This window comes from Ictidomys tridecemlineatus, chromosome 10, assembly GCF_052094955.1.
Source record: "Ictidomys tridecemlineatus isolate mIctTri1 chromosome 10, mIctTri1.hap1, whole genome shotgun sequence".
Lineage (NCBI taxonomy): Eukaryota > Metazoa > Chordata > Mammalia > Rodentia > Sciuridae > Ictidomys > Ictidomys tridecemlineatus.
In genome coordinates, this window is record NC_135486.1 from 5,572,874 (window position 1) to 5,592,667 (window position 19,794).

Below are 19,794 nucleotides of genomic sequence, written 5' to 3' on the forward strand. Positions count from 1 at the left end.
CATCTCAGAGATAAGCAAAGAATCCTTGGGAAAAAGAAAAGCTTCAGTGAATCTTCATGGAAGAAAACAGCGACAACAAGAAACCCACCTAACCTTGGGCTTTCCCAGGGCCAGGCTAGGTGGCAAAGCAGCAGCCTCTACAACCCCAGAGGAGAACAAGGTGGCTTGAGGATGTCACACCTGGCCAAACTTTAACTCAGAAAAGCATAGCCAGCTATCTAGCACATGACAAGGAGTCCAAGAGACATGATTCCCTGGAGCCCTTCAAAATAAAATAGAAGATGCATTTCAACCCAATGAGGATGAAGAGAGAGAGCCTGGCTGTGTGTCCTGGATCTATTTAAACATAGCACTAAGGCATAGAGGATGGGGAGGTTACTGTCACCAAGCTGAATGCAAATGTTGAAAACCTTGAAAGTCTATGCATGACTTAACTAACAAAATTATACAGGAAGTAGAAGCTATGAGGGAAGGTAACGTAAGCACACAGATTTCTTCTTCACTGAAACTTGGAAGTGATTAAGTAACCATTAAATGAGAACAAAGACATAAAAGTGCCATTTAGCAATTTAATCAACTAAAATTGCTCAAGGAAGAGGCAGGAGGAAATGAACCAATCCCATTTTTGCTCACAGTTGGGAATCAGCAGATTTTAAAGATTTCGAGAAACATTCTAAAAAGTTGTAGTCAACCTGGTCACTGTCGCAAGAGGACAAACCTTTCATATTAAAGGAACATGAACACACCACACACAGACACGCATACCAGAGGATGAAATTGGATTGAACTCACCCATTAAGAGAAAGGAATTGGTTACATTGTTAATAAAACCCCAGCAACATGCTATACACTGGCAACACTTACAAATCTCTCAAAAGGCTATAAATAAGTCAATGAGGAGAAGTCTATAAGAAGTGGAAGAACAGGAGCTCAGCAGAACTGGGGAAACTTAATTCAGACTGGGCTATGAATTAAGCTTTAAAGCATCAAATGTGATTCCTACAAAAGCATCACATAATAAGAAAGTTCATAATCCATAATGAAGATAATTATGAAAAGTCTACCTGGTAAAAAGAGTTCCAAGGTGGCCCGAATGCCCCTGCCCTGAGACTCATGCCTCCTACAAATCCCTCTTCCTTGAAGATAAAAAGCTGAGGAAAGATGTGGTCTGAGGCTCTGAAGATGATGGCGGGCAATGGCAAAGGGGCGCTACCAACCAGTTAAGTAAGGCTGCTAACCAGTTGTCTTAGAGATCATCTGCAGGGGGCCTGAGCTCATCATATGAGCCTCTTAATTCTGGGTCTAGACTGTTGGAAAAAAGAGAGTGGTAGCAGGAGAAGACAGGGAACAGTAGACATGGCCACCAAGAGAACAGGGCCCTCTGTCTGACAGGCTGGCAACGAGTTCTGCCAACAACCTAATGGTCTTGGAGGAGGACCCTGAGCCGTCCCGGCTGATACCTCGTGTTGCTGGGTGAGGCCCTGAGCACAGAGGCTAAGCTGAGAGGGAACATTCTGACCTACAGACGCTGTGCAATAATAAATGGGCATTTTAAAAGCCATGAAATTTGTGGCAACTTGATACACAGCAGTAGAAAAATAATACCATTGCCATAGCATAATACACAGTAGCATCAAAATTGATAGGACAAAATAAAATCATAGGAAACTTCCATGTTTTTATAAAAATATCTAATATTGTTTTGCAGTTTTTAGTAGAAGAATTTGATTCTCCTCTGTCAGCATGGCATTGATGGGTTGAAAATCAAGGCTGTAGGAAGAACAGGGAAACATAGAGATGCATGTGGAGAGAGAGAGAGAGAGAGAGAGAGAGAGAGAGAGAGAGAGAGAGAGAGAGAGAGAGAGAGAGAGAGAGAGACCCACCTGTTAATCTTTATCCATGAAAACATGGAATAGACCTTTGTCCCCAATACCTGTAGGACATTCACAAGAGTGAACATGTATTAGACTAGACATTTCTATTTAAATTCCAAACAGTAGACTAGCAGACATATTCTCTGATCACAAAGCAAAGAAATTTAGAAACTAACAAGTTTAATGTACTTCTATTTTCTACTAATACTGTATGGTACTTCCATAAAGGGGTGGAGAGTGGGGCTGGCTTTCTGTTTCTCACATCAAGAAATTAGCTACATATCTGTATAATTAAGAATTGTTATCAAGTATAGATTTAAAATCTTTGAAATATTTTCTATTTAGTGTTGTTCAGTAACAGCCACAGTGAGCTCATCTGCAAAGTGAGTCTGAGTGTGTGTGTATGTGTGTGTGTGTGTGTGTGTGTGTGTGTGTGTGTGAGAGAGAGAGAGAGAGAGAGAGAGAGAGAGAGAGAGAGAGAGGGAGAGGGAGAGGGAGAGGGAGAGGGAGAGAGACTCCAGCTTCCAGGTGGGGGTTAGTCCCACTGAGCTGAGAGGGCTGTGCTCGCTGCTGTTAACCAGTCCCCTCCTCTCCAGCAGTGAGTGGCCTCCAGATTCTGCAGTCCAAAATGAAGTGGCACCACCTGGTACGTGACGTTCTGTAGGACATCGTGGTACCTGGGATCTCCCGAGGGAGAAACTCGTTTGCTGACTCTTACACGGATGTTACAAGTAACATTTTGGGTGCATGAGTGGGGGGAAGGACACGGGCAAGCTGGCTGGACCAGGCTTTGCCCTCCGTCCCCCTGCAGAGCTCTGCTCTCGCCAGCCCACTGTGCTGGGAAGTGGCTTCGCACTAGTGCAGAGCGTTGAGGTGTTGACCCCTCCTGTGGATCCCCCACCCTCCATCTCCAGGGCCCGCCCAGTCTCACATCCTTTGCTCCCATCCTGGGGACCCCTCTCAGCCAGCTCAGCCCCCGCCCAGCCTCAATGATGGTCTCACTCCCCAGTTTGACAGCCTCACGACTTGCTTTATTCCTTTTTTGTTTATCTTTTGTATTTTTTTCCTTAGACTTTTGGACAGATTGCTTGTCTGTCATCCCTGGAGGACAGAGATTGTGATTACCTCTCTCTGTGTTCCCTACAATGTGACACAGTTCTGTCATTGTAGGTATTCATCTAGCTTTGTAAAAACTGGATTGAAATTTGGAGCCTTTGATAAAACCTACCACCATTTTTATATCTAAGTTTAAATTGACACAGAAGGCACAGGGAAAAGCTACCATAAGATATGCAATTTTTCTCCCTTAGAAAGAAGAATGGGCCCATGTGGCGGTTAAACCATGTATAGACCATTTCTTTAGGAGTCTGTGGTCAAAGTCAGTGATAATTACAAAACATTGATAACTTTTTTGATGGACAGGTTCACTTTGCCTGCCAGGATAGGAAGACACTTGACAATAAAACCTGCTGTTCAGTGATGTTTCATCACTTTCAAATTGTTAACACCATTAGAGACCAAATGTAGGTTTAGCATTTCATTCACTCAGTCATTCGTTTATTTAAAAAATATTTATTGAGTATCTACTATATGCCAAATATTATGCTATCATTTTGAGACACAAAGTAGAACTCAAACAATAGCCTCAAATTGCTTAGAGACCAATGGAAGAAAAATAAAATAAGTCAGTATTAGAAATTGCTGTGAGCTGCAGGGATATTACAGGAGGCAGGGTGAGAGAGGTACACTTAGAGGGGGCTTCTACTTAGCTTCAGGTTAGGGAAGACCTGGCTGGACTTTGAGGATGAGTGGAGCACCCAGGTGAGGATCAAGTACATTCCAGGGAAAGAAACCAGCAACACACATTGTAGATTTTAGGTATGATTCTCCAGAAGTAGATGCTAAGATAGAGACTTGCATCCAGGAGTTTTGCTGGATTTGCTCCTGGGATCAGTTCCTGGGGAGGAGGGGTGGAGAAGGCAGGCTTGCAGGGTGAGGAGCTGAAATACAGGGAAGTGCAAAGCAGGCTTCAGCTACCCCCACAGGAGCTCTGGAGCTGAGGTGACCTTCGCTTTGACCTTGGAGGCAAAGGAGCTGAGCCTTTGTGTCATCCAGGCATCAGAGTCAGGTTGCCAGAGGGACAATTGACTGGGGGAAGTTTCAGACCAGAGAGAGCTCTCAGCTCCCAACACTCCCAACCGCTGGGAAAACAGCGTTTCAGTCCTGAGGTGGAGAAGGCTGGTGCAGACAGAGGGTGCATAGCGTCCATCCCAAAGACAGATGTACCAGAACGGACCTCTGTGGGGGTGCTAGGAGCTGTGGATGGGTGGTGGGCACAGACCCCGTTGTGAAGGTTCCTTTGGGTTTGCTGAGAGGGCCGAGCAGGGGAGGTGCAGGATGACAGACCCTTCACAGGCGAGCAGGCACAGGGCTGATGGACCTGGGCAGCGGGCTGCTGGGGAGCCCTGAGCACGCACGCATCAAGTGGGCTTGTGCTTCCAAAGCTTAAAAACCAGGACAGCGGGAACTGCCCCGAACACATAGCTGGGTCTTGAAAGGGACGCTTTTCTAAGGGAGCACATCCCTGGTCAACCTGAATGTCGTGGCCACCACCTGCAGAGCTGGAAGTCACAACCCACAGGAAGGAAGCAAGAAATTGCGCGTGCGCGCACACACACACACACACACACACACACACACACACACACACACACATATTTTTTCTAGTTCTAGAGCTGCAACCCTAGAAAAAAGGCAGGGAAGATGAGGGAAAGAATAACCTTCCTTGTTCCAAAAAATAGCTGAGCACCTTTGACCCTCACAAGATCCCTCTGGGGTAAGTTCTGTGCTATCCCTATTTTTAAATGAGGAAACTCAGGCTGAAGATGACCTGCCTGTGGTCATGTAACAGTGGCAGCCCCAGGACTGGCAGCCTAACCACCATGCTATGTTGACCCTGAAACCCAAACTCTTGCCTTCCCTGGAGATCAATAAAGACCTTTGAACAATAAGTTATGGGGCTGAGGTTGTGGCTCAGTGGTAGAGCATTGCCTGGCCTGTGAGGCGTTTGATTCTCGGCACCACATATAAACAAATAAATAAGTAAGGTCCATCAATAACTAATAAAAATTAGAAATAACAATAAGTTATGAAGGTTAAGATTTTAAATAAACAGGATTATAATTAATAACAACCCTGGGGTTGTTTTAATTGCCCAAAGACATGGGAAATCCTTGAAATCAGAATAATCTGTTAAGGGAGACAGCCATCTAGCAGGGAAAGGTGGGTGAGGGGGTTGTCAAAGAAGAGGGACAGGGCACTGTGGAGCCATTCCAAGAGGAAGTAGGAGACCTTCCTCGTGTACCTGGAGGTGGAGGTATATATTGGGGGGAATAACCCTTTATCAGATATATGGCCTGAAAATATCTTATCCCATTCCACAGATTACCTTTTTATCTTTTGACCCATTTTCTTTTTCTTTCTTTCTTTCTTTTTTTTTTTTTTGCAGAAACTTTAGTTTGATAAAAAAAATCTTTGTTTATTTTCGTTTTTGTTGCTTATACTTTTGGCATCTCCCCTCCAAAAAATATCAATGTCAAAACCAACAATAAGAAGCTTTTTCCAGTCATCTATTAGGAGTTTTATAGTCTTCCTCTTACACATAAGCCTTTAATCCACCCATTTAACTTTTGCAGGTGGCATAAGGTAAGTATCCAAGCTCACTCCTCTGTGTGTGGACAATGCGACCCCCAGACACCGTTTCCTGGGAGCACATCCTTTCCCCACCATCTATGGGTGGGTTTATCTCTGGACCCTCAGTGCTATGTTGCCTATGAGTCTGTTTTTATGCCCAGCTATACCATTCTAATTACTGCAGCTTGAGAGTAGAGTTTGAAAATAGAAAGTGTGACGTCTCCAGCTTTTATTCTTCTTTCTCTAAATGGTTTTAGATAATTGAGGACTTCTCAAACTTCGTATAAAAAATATAAATTCCTAATTGGGTATCTTTAATTACAACTTTTAATGGTTCCAAATTTAAGTTATACAGCCGCCCATTGACCTGGATATGATTCTTACTCTATTGCATGAATGTGGTCATCCTTCAGGAAGGCCTGTCTTAAATTGCTGTGGTGGCATTTTTATAGGTAGACACTAAACCTGTAGATTGCACTTGACAGTTGCAGAAGTGTGTGGAAGCACACCTGGTAAAGAGCACCCCCCAAAAATACTACTATCTGCAAATGCTCACTGTAAAAGCACAGTGGTTGGCTGTACAGACCACCATTTAGGCCAAAACACTAGTGGGAGATGAAGTTATAGTTTTTCTAGTCTCAATACTTCTACACACTCTTGGGATGACTTTTTAGTCTGTTTTGGTGCCTTGGCTTGGTGCAGCAGGGACCATACAGGATGTTGTCTGGTTTGTGATTGCTCGTGTTTTTCATGGTACCTAGGAGAATGCAATTAATGAACTCTGGAATGCCTTTGCGGGCCTGCTGTGTCATCAGTCCATGGTCCTGGCCATCAACTCCAGGTAACGTGACACTCTCTGATTTCACTAATTGAATATCTTTGAAATGGCATATTTTTTAAAAAATAATAATTGTGAGAAATAAAAATTGACTCAAAATTCCATCATCCTGATTTAGCAACTCTTCTTTCTTACACTCTCCCCAATCTTTCTATATCACATGGATAAGCAGATGGTCTTTCTGGTTGAGGATGGGCAGTTTTCCTTTGTTGTTACCTTGAAAGATGCATGCCCATATCAAAAATATTAAAATATTAAAAAAAACATGGTATCATTGACTAGGAAATAGTGGCACCATACAGTTAAATGATCTCAAACCTAGTGTGGGTTTATGGGCTCGGTCTTTACATTATTGAGTTCATGGAGAAAGATGTTCCAATTTCTAAATAACTTAATGTAGATTATATTTATGAATAAATCGATCCCTTAATGTTTAAGGCATCATTGCTAAGAGAATATTTAAGATCCATCGATCATCTGGGTTTTACTTTCTCGTATACCCTCTCTCATCGTTAAGAAAAAAAGTCCATAAATTTAAATTGCATTTGAAATCTCACCCATTTAATAGTTAGACCTTTTTCTTGTCAGCTTTGTGGATCCCGTGCTGCAGTATGAAAGTCAGCTGAACGTAACTGAAGCATCCTTTAGAATGCTATTAGCCCTACCAAACTTTGGAAAGTTGAGAGCTCTGGGGATTGGCAATGAGGACCTCGAGGACCAGGAGGTGAGACCCTTCTTCCTTCACTTGTGTTGAGACTTTGCTCTGCACCACAGTGGAGCTGAGAGTTCATCTTGGAAGGTTTCAGTCTTTGTTTTCTTCTCCCCTACTTACATACAATGGAATTCTTCAGCACTAACCTACACCCCTAAACTCCTCATGAATTCTGTGACCCATGGGATTTGGTGGATTATATAGTGCTGCAGGCTGGACGGCGGGGCCCGCGTGAGCCTTGGCTCCGCTTCTGCCCGCTGCTGTTTTCACCTGCTGCCTTCCTGCTGGGCGCTTTCGCGGGTCGCTGTCAGTGCACGCCGGCTTGCGATGCTGCAATCCGGCTGAGCACAAAAACACAAGCCAGATGGAACTGAAACAAAGTTTTATTTTGTGAGAGGCCGTGTGCGTCCCCCTAACAAGCCGGTCCCATAATAACCATCTCATTATTAATGGCTCTTAAATCTTGTAATAATCTCCATTTACCAGATTTCTTTTTAATGACAAAAATGGGAGTATTATGGGGAGATACGGAAGGTTGTAAATGTCCTTCCGCTAATTGTTGTTTGACCAGATCGTGGGCTACTTGTATCTTTTCTTTAGTCAGGGGCCACTGAGGAACCCACACTGGTCTTTCTGATTTCCATGTAATTTTGATTGTCTCAGTGGCCCTTTTTGAAAACCCAATCCATGTTTATTTATTTCTTGATCTATTTGAATTGGTGCTATCATATCTTGATCTTGTTTCCTTAATCCTTTTTCTTTTCTAAAGCCTTGTTTAGCCCTACTAGTGGGCGCGTTAGAATTGACGTTATTTGTTAATGTCAATCCTAATTGATCTAGGACATCCCGTCCCCATAAATTTATGGGAAGATGGTCCAATACATAAGGCTGTATAGTTCCTTCACATCCTTCAGGATCCCTCCAATCTAATACCATAGCACTTCTATGGGGGTTAGTTGCCACTCCTAGGCCTCGAAGCGTTTGAGTGGCTTGTTGCAATGGCCAGTGCTTTGGCCATTCCTGACGAGATATGATGCTGAGGTCAGCACCTGTGTCCAGCAGCCCATTAAAATCATGTCCTTGAATATTTAATTTTAGCATTGGGCGAGAATCTAAATTTAAAGAAAGCATAGCCCAATCTACACCTGTGGAGCCTAATCCCTTGGAACCTCTTTCTACATTACAACTGGAAAATTCATCATGTAGGCTGGGTATTATTAATAACTGTGCTATTCTATCTCCTGATGAAATTACGGATATACCTCTTGGAGAACTGGCTATAATTTTTATTTCACCCTCATAATCGGGATCAATTACCCCAGGACTTATCATAAGTCCTTTTAGTGTAGAAGAACTGCGTCCTAATAATAAGCCTACTGTTCCTTGGGGAAGAGGTCCTTTTATTCCTGTGGGAATGATTTGAACTCCCATCTCTGGAGTTAATACTGCTCTGGCAGAGGCACAGATGTCCAACCCTGCGCTCCCTCTAGTTTGTCTGATGAGGGATCTGATGGATAGTGCGTCCTGGGCACTACCTTGATGGTGCTGCTGGGTTCCTCCATTGCCCCGTATATTTGTGGCTTTGGGCCCCGGGGCATTGGGCCCTCCAATTCGTTTTTTGACAACGGGGCCTGATACCTTTCTCCACGATATTGTGGGTAGACACTTGGTCTTTGTCCATTTTTTGATAACGGAATACCCTCTATGGTGGTTTGAGAACGGCATTCATTAGCCCAATGTCTCCCTCTATGGCATCGTGGGCAAATACCCGGGATTCTACTCCTTTGATACCTAGCTTTGTTAAACCCTCCTCCTATGGGGCAATTTCTTTTAAAATGTCCTTTCTGATTGCAATTATAGCATGTTTTTGGTTTGGTATCTAAAGCCTGTTTTACTTCAGCTGCCATGACTTGTCCTTGTTCATCAATGTCGCTACATAATTTAATATATGTGTTTAAATCTCCATGTTTCCACGGTCTAATGACCTCTTTGCAGCAACGATTTGCTTGGTCATAAGCCAGTTGTTTTATAAATGGCATTGCCTGTTCTGTATTTTCAAATGTCTTAGAGGCTGTTTCAATAAGTCTAGCTACAAAGTCAGCGTAGGGCTCATTAACTCCTTGTGTTATCTTAGATAGTTGACCTTGTAAATCCCCTTGTCCCTTCAAAGTTTTCCATGCCTTAATTGCATTCATAGTGATCTGAGCGTATACGCCAGGATCATATCTAATCTGTTGCCTCTGACCCTCATAAGGTCCTTTCCCCAATAGCATTTGAGAATCTCTTTCAGGATAACCTGCTGGTTATAGAAACAAATCAGTGAAGGTATTTTTGGTCAAAACTGGTTTCACAAGGGCAAGGAGTTTAATGAAAAGTATTGCCCCCTCCCCCCCAAAAAAAACAATGGAAGCAGAGAAAGATGAAAATAAGTAGAGTCCCATCGTAAGGTTAGGAACACCTGAGGTCTCTATTTTCTCAGCATTGCTACACAATGCAATCTATCTCTAAGCTAAAGAAGCCATGTGGCTTGGTCTTTGGTGAGACTTTATCCACATAGCCACCTCACTCCTGTTTTTACCTTCAGTTTATGGGAAGAACTCAGGACACCCAGATGCAATACTGTATGTATTTGGTAAATTCTTATGTAAGACTGCTGGCTGGTTATGTGATTTCTTTTTGTATTTCAGAGTTTATATCAAAATATTTTACACATATTTGAGGACACTCTTCTGATCTTAGTGTCTAAAGACCTCTACAAACTCCAGATCCTAAGGGTAAGAGGAAATAAGCAGTTTTGTTTGTCATAAATAGAAAGAGCTCACTCTAGTTCACTGACTTCAAATTTATCATATTTATATATACTTCTAGTATTCGGTAACTGGAATTTGCTTCTTGTGGAGTGAAGTTACTCACAAAACAAAACCATTCCCTTTGTTTGAGTTAGAGAAGTGCAGAGATCAACTTGGGGAGGAGCCATCAATGGCCACCTGAGGAGGCAAGTCTTATGTGGTGACTGTGGGTGAGCACAGGCTGGGGTAGCAACTGCCTCCAGGTCCTCAGGACAGTGGACCACAGCGTGACACCCACTCCCAGTGAAGGACATTTCACTTCCATCAGTTCTGGGGTGAGGCAACTCAACAGATCCTCTGGCCTTATGCATACCACATTCTGTGGCTTCGATATGTCCTCTAATGTCCCCCACAGTCCATCTGTCAAGGTCTTAATCCCAATGCTACAGTATTGCATGGTGAGACCTTGACGAGTTGACTAGATCGTGAGGACTCTTCCCTCATGATTGGATGAATGTCATTATCATGGAAGTGGGTCCTGGATAAATGATGAATTTGCCCCCTCCCCTCCTCTTTCCTGGGGGCTTTCTTCCCCTTCTTCTCTCTGCAATGATGCAGCAAAATGTCCCTCGATTGATGAGGACTTCTTGAAGATACTGGTGGACTTCCAGCCTCCAGTACTGTAAAAAATAAATATCTCTATTATATTTATAAATCACCCAGCCTCAGATATTCTGTTCTAAAAACACACTTGGACTAATAGACAAAATTAAGAGCAAGAAGTGAGACTGTCCCTCTAACCAATACCTAAAGACTATTTTCTCAGCATTGCTACCCAATGCAATTTATCTCTAAGCTAAAGAAGCCATTTGTGGCTTGGTCTTGGGTGAGACTTTATCCACATAGCCACCTCACTCCTTTTTTTACCTTCAGTTTATGGGGAGAACTCAGGACACCCAGATGCAATACTGTATGTATTGGGTAAATTCTTTTGTAAGATGTGAAAACTGTTCTGGAACTGGGTAATGAGGCTGGAAGAGCCAGATGGTGTGAATGGAGCATTAAAGACCATTGTGCTGAGGAGCCAGCAGAAGACAAGGGCCGTAGGGAAAGCCTCAGTCTTCTCAGGGAAAACCTAAGTGGCTGTGACCAGAATGCAGCCATTCTCGGGAGGCCTCAGAGAGAAATGAGGCACAAGACATTGGAAACAGGAGTGAAGGTCACCCTTGCTACACAGTTGCAGAGAACTTGGAGGAACCATGTCTGCATTCTAGGACTTTTTGGAAGGCAGAACTTAATAATGAACGAGGACACCTGAGAGAAGAAATCTCTACTTAGCATAGAGCTCAAGGTGCCCCGTGGCTTCTTTTGATGGCTTGCAGTAAAATGAGAAAAGAGAAAAGGGACTTAAAGGTGAAATTTATAATCTAGGAAATGCAGAATGAAAAGATCTGGGGAACTCTTGACCATGTAAAGAATTTAAAAAAAAAAAAGTTTGACAGAGAACATTAAGGGACCATATGCTCAAGAGTTAAACATGCATGAAAACCAGGTCTGGTCATCAGTACAATGGGAGAGTGACCTTGAAGGCATTTCAGAGGTAAGCTAGGACTTTAAGGGCAAGGTTTCAAGAGAGGTACCCATAGAACCTCAGTATTTTCTCCTCTGTACCAGCTGGTGACTTGGCCCTGAATTTCCTTCAGCACAGCACCCCTTGCCTGCTTTGGCCATGACTCAGGGAGGCTCAGTGGCTCCACCCACTGCTCTGGGAGTTCCAAACCATGACCCTTGGCAGCATGCACACTGCTAACTCTGCAGGTACACAGAATGCATGAGCTGTGTGCCTCATGCCACCAATGCAGAAGCATGGCGGCCTCTACTTAGATTTCAAAAGATGTCACAGCCAGGCAGAGACTTGTCCCAGTAAGCAGACAACTCAGAGAGCTCCTGTGAGGGCAGAGCCTAGTATAGTTGTACAAGTAGAACCCCTATTGTCCACAGACCTCACCGCATGATTCATGTCCCAGCCAGACAAGACTGCACTGGATATTTTAGGTTCTTAAATTTTGCATTCCTAATATGGTGGTGTCAGGAGTCAGCTGTCTAAAAATACTGGGAATACATTGACTTACCCTACCAGAAACATCCATGAGTTGTGCAAACCAAAGTGAAGAAGACAGATCGGTATCCTTGAAGACAAGAAAGAATGTGAAGGAAAGGAAAAATGGATTGAGCTAATTTGTGCTGAATTGGAGCCAAATATTTCTGTGCATTTGAAATGTTATTGTCCTAAGTGATTATCATCCACCCCCCCCATGTCCTGCAAACTGCCCCAGGCGGCTCTCCGCTTCCTCTTATTGAGCATTCCACATTGGGTACTGAGGATGTGAGTACATATTGTAATCCCTCAAATCATCCCATAAGGAAGCTACTATTATTTCTTCCATTTTGGAGAAAAGGAACAGAAGCAATGCTATTATGGCGAAGCCACCACAACTTGGGAGGTTCGTTATGTCTGGGAACTCCCTGATCCTCAAAAAGAGCTAAAACCTCACTCCCAGAGAAGGCAGAGTGTGACCCCTCTGAGATTTAGAAACCCTTCTGCCTTAGGAAATGAACTTCAGAACAGTGTGCCGCTTGGCAGAGGTGAAGAGGAACAGGTTGGCCAACCATTGGCAGAAGGACAGAGGCCTCCAACAGGTGGCCTAAGAAGTCTGCTAGGGCTCATTAGCATGTGCAGTCTATTCACTTCCCAGGGGGAAATACATCCATCCCTGCTCTTGGGATTTAGAACAAAGAGAAGGTACTAAAAGACAGATTTGAATAAAAATCAGCAATAATTTTCTAACTAAACTGCCTCCACTGATGTATTCTCTAACCAAGGATCAGAACATTTCTGGATGGTGAATTTGCAGAGGAATTGGTATCCATGAAGACAAGAAAAGATAACATTTCTGATCAGATAACATTTCAGTTCTCTTTTAAAGCCAAAGATCAGAGTCCCTATTCTTTTTAATTAGAATATTTGTACTTTAAAAAAAAGGAATATTTGTACGTAGAGCAGCTGATGACCACGTACAGACCCATGCCGAACTTTCACGATACCTGACAGAAGGACTGCTACAGTGTTTGTTAGTCACTTGTTGAATAGAATTAAGTAAAATAAAAACCACATGTAGTCACCATAGTAGATGAAGTAGTACACTGGCTGTTTGTTGTCCATTTTTTTTAAGCTAATATAGGTCAAGCGTGGATTAATCAAAAGACCATGGGACCCCCAAACTGGTGACTAGAGGGAGGGCTCCTTAGGAAATGGAAATTCCATGGTTCTAAGATGGCTCTTGTTTTTCCAACAGGAAATGGTTTTGTGGGTGAAAGAAGAGCGTTTGAACCTGCAAGAGGAAGCACTGACGATCATCAGCAGGGTGTTATGCTTTGCATCTAAGAAAGTCCTAGGAGATGTAAGTCACACAATGAACAATGGCCCGGTTCTGAAGACTGCTTTCCAGGGTGCTGCCTGCCATGTCTGAGGTCTTGAGGGTTCTGGGTGTCTGCTTGGTATTACTGGGTTTGCACTCTGCAGTATCTGGAAAGGAGTCGACATTCTGTATGGCTTTAGGTCATGGGAGCAGAATTTCTCAAAAACTGGTAAAGAAGCATTATTAGAGAAACAGCATGAGCATGTTGGTACCAGGTTTTGCTGACTCTCTGGATTCTCCTCTATGGACCATAATGAATATTATTTTCCACCCTTATCTTCCTCTTTATGTTCTCCTTTTATTTTCCGAAAATATTTGTGAATCATCATCTATTTTAAATTTATACAAGCAATTCTTGGAGCATAAGTCTTCCTTTCCTTTCCTCTCCACCTACATTCCCAGCCTGTTGGTGTGACATGTGTCCATCCAAACCGCTTTCTTTGTCCACATTCTTGTGTGCACACATGCACACATGGATGACCTCCTGCTTCTTTAAAGAAGTTACATCAAGTGCTGCAACTTGCTTTCTTCACTGGACAACATGCCCTGCTCATATTTTCATATTAATATATGCAGCAGCGTAATTTCACTCTTTCAAACATAGTCTGTGCATTCTTGAATATTACAATCCACTGAACTACTTTTCCATTGATGAGTCCAATGGTGTTTTTCAACTTCAAACAGTAAAAATTGGTTATGTTCATGCAAATCTGTATGTACTTAGTTCAGCTTAGGGAGGCAATGGCTAGATAGACGTGGGGGAGGGCCGAGTTTAGGAACGCACCACTGTCCTCCAATCTGTGTTCCTGTGACTATAAGAATGTCCATCTCCCACACCTTCATAAATGCCAGGGTCTTCTAGACTTACATAATCATTTATTCTCAGAAAGGGCCTCATCTGAGCACATTGCTACCACTACTTTCTTTAATCAACAGGATCTATCTATCTATCTATCTATCTATCTATCTTATATGCCTATATTCAAATGTATAAAGTTATTATTATTTATTTTTGGAAAGGTCTGGTTTACAAAGCTCTTCTTTTGGTTTTGACATAAGATTTACTTATCCTTTATCAACAATAGCCAAGATGTAGAATCGACCTAATGCCCATTAATGGAAGAATGGATAAAGGCCACAAGGGTTTTGGGCACTACCCACCCACCCCCCCCCATCCCCCAAGTACTCTTAGTCATAATAAAGAAGAAAATTCCATCATTGCAAAAACTACAACGGACCCCAGAGGACACTATATGGCATGAACTCGGCTAGGCACAGCATGGACAGACAATCCCTGCCTGCTGGCCTCACACACACACCCTGAGGGAGTCAAACTCATCACACAGAGGGGAACAGTGGTCGCCAGGAGCTGGAGGCGGTGGGGGTGGAGGAATGCAAGACGTGTTCATTAGAGGGTCTGAAGCTTCAGTTAGATGGATGAATAACTTTTGGAGCTCTAATAATGTATAGCACGTTGACTATGGTTAATCATAATGCATTTTGTACTTGAAAATTGCGAAAAAAAAGATCTTAAAATGTTCTCACCATAAAAAAATGATATGTGAAAAGATGGATTACATTGGTTAGCTTGATCTAATCGTTTAACAGTGTGTGCATATATCAAAATGTCACATTGGACAAAAATAATGTAATAACGTTTCTCTCTTGTGGATACTGTACCTTCAGTCTGTTTCCCAACTCGTGCTGCAGGGATTTTAAAATATACTCTACTAACAGTTTTTCTGATGACTTGAATCATTTCAGGAGTAGTTACATGTAAAGGGAGTTGGAAATAAACATTTGGGATGCTCCTCATGTTCATTTTCTTGTACTTGTATAAACCCCAGACATATCAAAACAAAAATATCTAGGCCAGCCTTTAAAATAGCTGAATTGTGACGACTTTGTTTAAAGCCAGCTGGGAGCATGGTAGAATTTACTTATACAGGGGAGCACCGTCCACAGTGTTTTCATTGTGTGATCCTCTATTTCAGCACCCAAAGAGAGATTCAGGGGCTTGTCTAATCCTGATTCTCTGATTTGGGAAGGCAGCCCTGCCCCCCAACACCCTCACTTCTAAAATGGCCTGGGGTTCTATACAAATATCTAGAAGGCTCAGCATGGAAAATCTTGCAAGTGAGGCTTGGGATTAAGTACCACTCAAGTCTGTTCTCTGCACAGGTCCTGGGACAATATGCACTTAGCAAGTATTTGATGCCAACTATGTGAAGAGGGCTATTTGCATGCCTCTCTCTACCTTTGGATGCGGGCATCCTAGAGTGAGCTTAGGCAGCAGGGCTTTGTAGCAAAGGCTTAGCACCCCTCCCTCTTGTCTTTCCATTGCTAGTTGGGTTCATTGCCCCTGAGCCCAGACCTCTCTCCATCCACAAGAAATCAAATGAGTAAATTCAGGTGTGTAGCAGAAGGATTTCTTGCTTTAACAGGTTTGTATGAAAGACCCTGTGGGATTATCTGCCACTCTGCTCTGCAGTGTTCACCAAGTGCCACCAGGTGGAAGTACATCAGCATTTTTCAGAACATTGAAGCAGCTAGACTCAGCCAGCTCACCACAGTCATGGAAGCATAAACTTCATTAAGGAAGCTTTCTTATTAAAGTCTTCTGAAAATAATTAATTCTGGGGCTTGGATCGTGGTTCAGAGGTACAGTGCTTGCTTAGCATGAGTGAGGCCCTGGGTTCGATCCTCAGTACCACATAAATATAAAATAAATAACAATAAAGGTATTGTGTCCACCTACAACTAAAAAAATTTTTTAAATAAAATAACAAAATAATTAATTCAGTGAGATTATTGGATGAGGGGATTATAGGACAAAACAACCTAAAAAATATTGTAAATGATTTAAAGCTGAGCTTCCACAGGCCTGACCTCTGCATCACTATGTCTGACATAAAACAGGCAATTAATTTTTTTGTTCTGCTCTAATTAAACAGCTACCTATTCTGTCCTCTCGTGCTATCCATACAATGGAAAAAACATTTTCTTCATAAATCATCCTGCCTAGGTCCTGCTCAGCCTCAGAGGCTCCTGTCCTAGCAAAGACTTCCGATTATCATTGTATTTTGTCAGAAATATGTTATTAAAGGGATAATTCCCCTCACATAACACATGTGCCCATCAGGGTAGAGAAACTCCTGCACTCAAAGGCTATTCATCCCTTTAATTGAAGTATCAGCTTTCAACAGGAAGAGAAGTGTGAGCTAAGCACATCGTCTTGTTGCCTTCACAGAGAATGCTCCTACCTGTGCTCCTTTGGCATTTAGAAATGGGTGGAAGAGTCCCAATTAAATAATACACATGTGGTCCCTGTGTATTATCTCCTCTCCCTCCAGAGTCCTCAGGAAGTGATAGTAACAGAAAGTGTTAAGGTCTAAAGTCACATCCACAGAGAGGCTTGCTGAAGGCTTTTCAGTGGGCAGCAAGGCCAGCAAACTTTGGAAGACAGAGGAGAGAAAGATGGGAATAGAAAAGCCTGTCCACGGAACCAAAGCAGGAACCCATGACCACTAGGGTGGGGTCTGGAGCTGCAAAATCCCAAGCAATGATGAAGGGAGGGCGTGAAGCGAGGGGTCAAGGGAGGGCTGAGTGCAGGCCCATCAGCTGAGAGTCGTGAAAGCTCAATCAGCTCAGAGTCCCCTTCCCCTTGATGCACAAGGAGTTCATCAGCTGACGGAATTTGAGAACTGCCGCTTGCTTTCTTTCTTTCTTTCTTTCTTTCTTTCTTTCTTTCTTTCTTTCTTTCTTTCTTTCTTTCTTTCTTTCTTTCTTTCTTTCTTTCTTTCTTTCTTTCTTTTTCCCCCCAAATCTTCTGTGGTTTGATAGCGTGACCCCAGGGCAGCGAGGTTCAGAGGTGGGTCAAGACTCATCAGGGCTCTGACCTCAGCAGTGGGCTAATCCATTTGCTGGATTCGCCTGTGGGTAGCTGAATGCAGTGGTAACTACAGGCAGGGGAGGACCCTGGGGGCAAGGTGTCTGTCCCTGCCCACGTCCCCAACTCCCTTTCCAGCAGAGAAGCTTGCCTGTGCCCCACCATTCCAACATCGCCTCTGGCCCAGAGAAATGGAGTCGACTGACCCTGGATGGAAACCTCTGAAACTGTGAATCCCATAATGTTTTTCTCCTCTAAGTGGTTCTCATCAGGTATCTTAGTCACAGTGATGAAGAACTGACTAACACAAAAACCATTGTTAAGTTCTCTGATAGAAGAATCATGCATTTTGTTTAAACACTGAAGGAGGACCCCAGCCTCCACTCCCAGCCACCGTGAAGCAAGGTACACCACTGGCAAGCCTTGCTACAGAGAAAGCCCCACCAAGAGGCACTTTGTCCTCAAATATGAAGAGACATCAAAATTTGCCAGACATTTGAGAAAACCCTTCAATTGAAAGACCTGCAAAGGCAAATAAAGAGGGGGAAAAATGACTATCAAAAGCAGATAATTCAAGACACAGATGAGAATTTATTTTCAAAAAGAGTGGAGAAGGCACATGTATATGCCAAAAGGAAATATAACTAACCCGAGCGTGAACTATGCGTTGAACAACATTACTTAGTCACAAGACCATAGTGTTGATTTTCAACTTTTAAGATCACTCGAAGACCAAGCACTAAAATCCTTAAAGGAATTACTGATCACAATACGAATGTTATAAACACAACACAAAAACGAAAGTGCAGAGAACAGGGAAAGGGTTCTTCAACAAGTTCAACACCAAATTACCCCGTGGCCAAGCAGTCCTGCTAGGCACAAACCCCACCCCCCAAAAAACGTAAAACAGATGTTCAACAAAAATTTGTTCATAAGTGTTTACTGCAGCAAAATTCAAATTGCTAAGAACGGAAACAACCCAAATGTCCATAGATAGACAGATGGACCAACAAACCTGACGTCGTCATACAAAGGCATGTTACCCTGTCAAGTGGGGGTGTGATACACTTCCCCATGGCCAAAGCGTGAACACCTCACACTAAGTAAAAGAAGCCGACCCAAGAGAAGGCTGTGTGTTATACGATCCCCTGTGTGTGTACTAGGCAACAGGCAAACCCTGAGGGACATGTGGCTGCCAGGCCAGGAGGGGGACCATCAGTCACTGCTTCATGGAAGAGGGCTTCTACCTGAGGTGATGGAAAGTTCTGGAATGAGGTAATGGCAAGGGTTGCACAGCATTAGCAGGGTACTTACTGCCAACTAAATTATTCACTTTAAAATGGCCAAAATGGCAAATTTCATATCATGTATAAATTTGCCATAATAAAAAAATGCAAAAAATAAAATAAAAATCACAGGTTTCAAGAGTAGGAAACTAGAACTCCAAAGTAGCAGGCGCCTCAGGCGGACAGCAGGGGTCTATATACAATTGAATACACAGCCTGTTTCAATCCAGGATCATCCAGTCATAGCAATTATACACAGCTTAATTATCATCATCTTAATGGCTCACCTCTCAACCATTACTTCTGGCAAAATGCCAGGGGCCATTCCAACTCGGCTGTGGCTCTCAACAGCAAGACATGAACGTTATGGCAACAGCTTTGAAGAAAGGCTTTGAGTTTTTAAAACATGACTTTCTCTGGGAAGAATGCGAGCAATTCCAAGAGGAATAACATCACATTTCCCCGGTGACTCTGAGTCATCTAAAGCATTTCACACCGGAAAAGGGAGCTTCCAAGAGTTTCCATGACCACATCCTCCTGCTCCCGATTGTCCCAGGGATCTGCTCCCTGCCAGCCGCTCCCTAGTCGTGGAGTGGAAGCTAACCTCCCTTGAGTACTCTTGTCCAGCACTTTCCCGGGCTCTTTCGGTCATGAGCGTCCCCCTCTGTGCTCATGTAACTAACACAGGATGGCGTTTTCTTGTCTTCCTTTCACAGCAACAGAGGATTTGAGGACAGGTTTTTAAAACTCTGAGCCTTATCCTTGAAACCCGTTCTGTAAATGAGAGTCTCGGATGCAGACATTCAGTGTTGACTGGGCATAACCAACGATTCTCTCCCTCCCTTCTCCATTAGACGAGCGTGGACGCCCCGTGTCTGGGAGTTCTGGCCGCAGAGCTGTCTCTCCTGTGTTGTCATGCTGAAAATGACATCATGAACCAGGCCTCCATGGGACTGCACCACCTGCTCTGCATCGCCAAGTGGCAGAAAGGTAAGAATGGCTCATCCCACCTGCTGAAGTTATTAAGAATCGGCCCCTAATAATTCTCCTGGGGGGGTCCCAGGAAGACAGAATGTCTGGGAATTTCTACATCCCATCTCTAGATCTGTAGCTTCACTTTCTAAAATGTGATTTTAAAAAATCTTCCTGGCATTGTCAAGAAATTCTAGTGTGGTATAGTTGGTTCTTCAACATCTGTAAAGTACTGCGCTTAGGGAAGCGTCGGGTGTTGATG

The 19,794-nt window shown here is 43.3% G+C and overlaps 1 protein-coding gene across 1 annotated transcript in view; it reads left to right on the plus strand.

The window, feature by feature from the left end:
- The first annotated feature begins 463 nt into the window (after positions 1 to 463).
- Mroh9 (maestro heat like repeat family member 9) overlaps positions 464 to 19,794 on the plus strand; it is a 52,594-nt gene continuing 33,263 nt past the window's right edge. The window contains exons 1-7 of the mRNA XM_078023327.1: positions 464 to 473; positions 2,456 to 2,520; positions 6,329 to 6,408; positions 6,994 to 7,129; positions 9,805 to 9,891; positions 13,263 to 13,367; positions 19,415 to 19,550. Of these exons, the coding sequence (XP_077879453.1) occupies positions 464 to 473; positions 2,456 to 2,520; positions 6,329 to 6,408; positions 6,994 to 7,129; positions 9,805 to 9,891; positions 13,263 to 13,367; positions 19,415 to 19,550 (619 nt within the window). The remainder of the gene's footprint in view (positions 474 to 2,455; positions 2,521 to 6,328; positions 6,409 to 6,993; positions 7,130 to 9,804; positions 9,892 to 13,262; positions 13,368 to 19,414; positions 19,551 to 19,794) is intronic.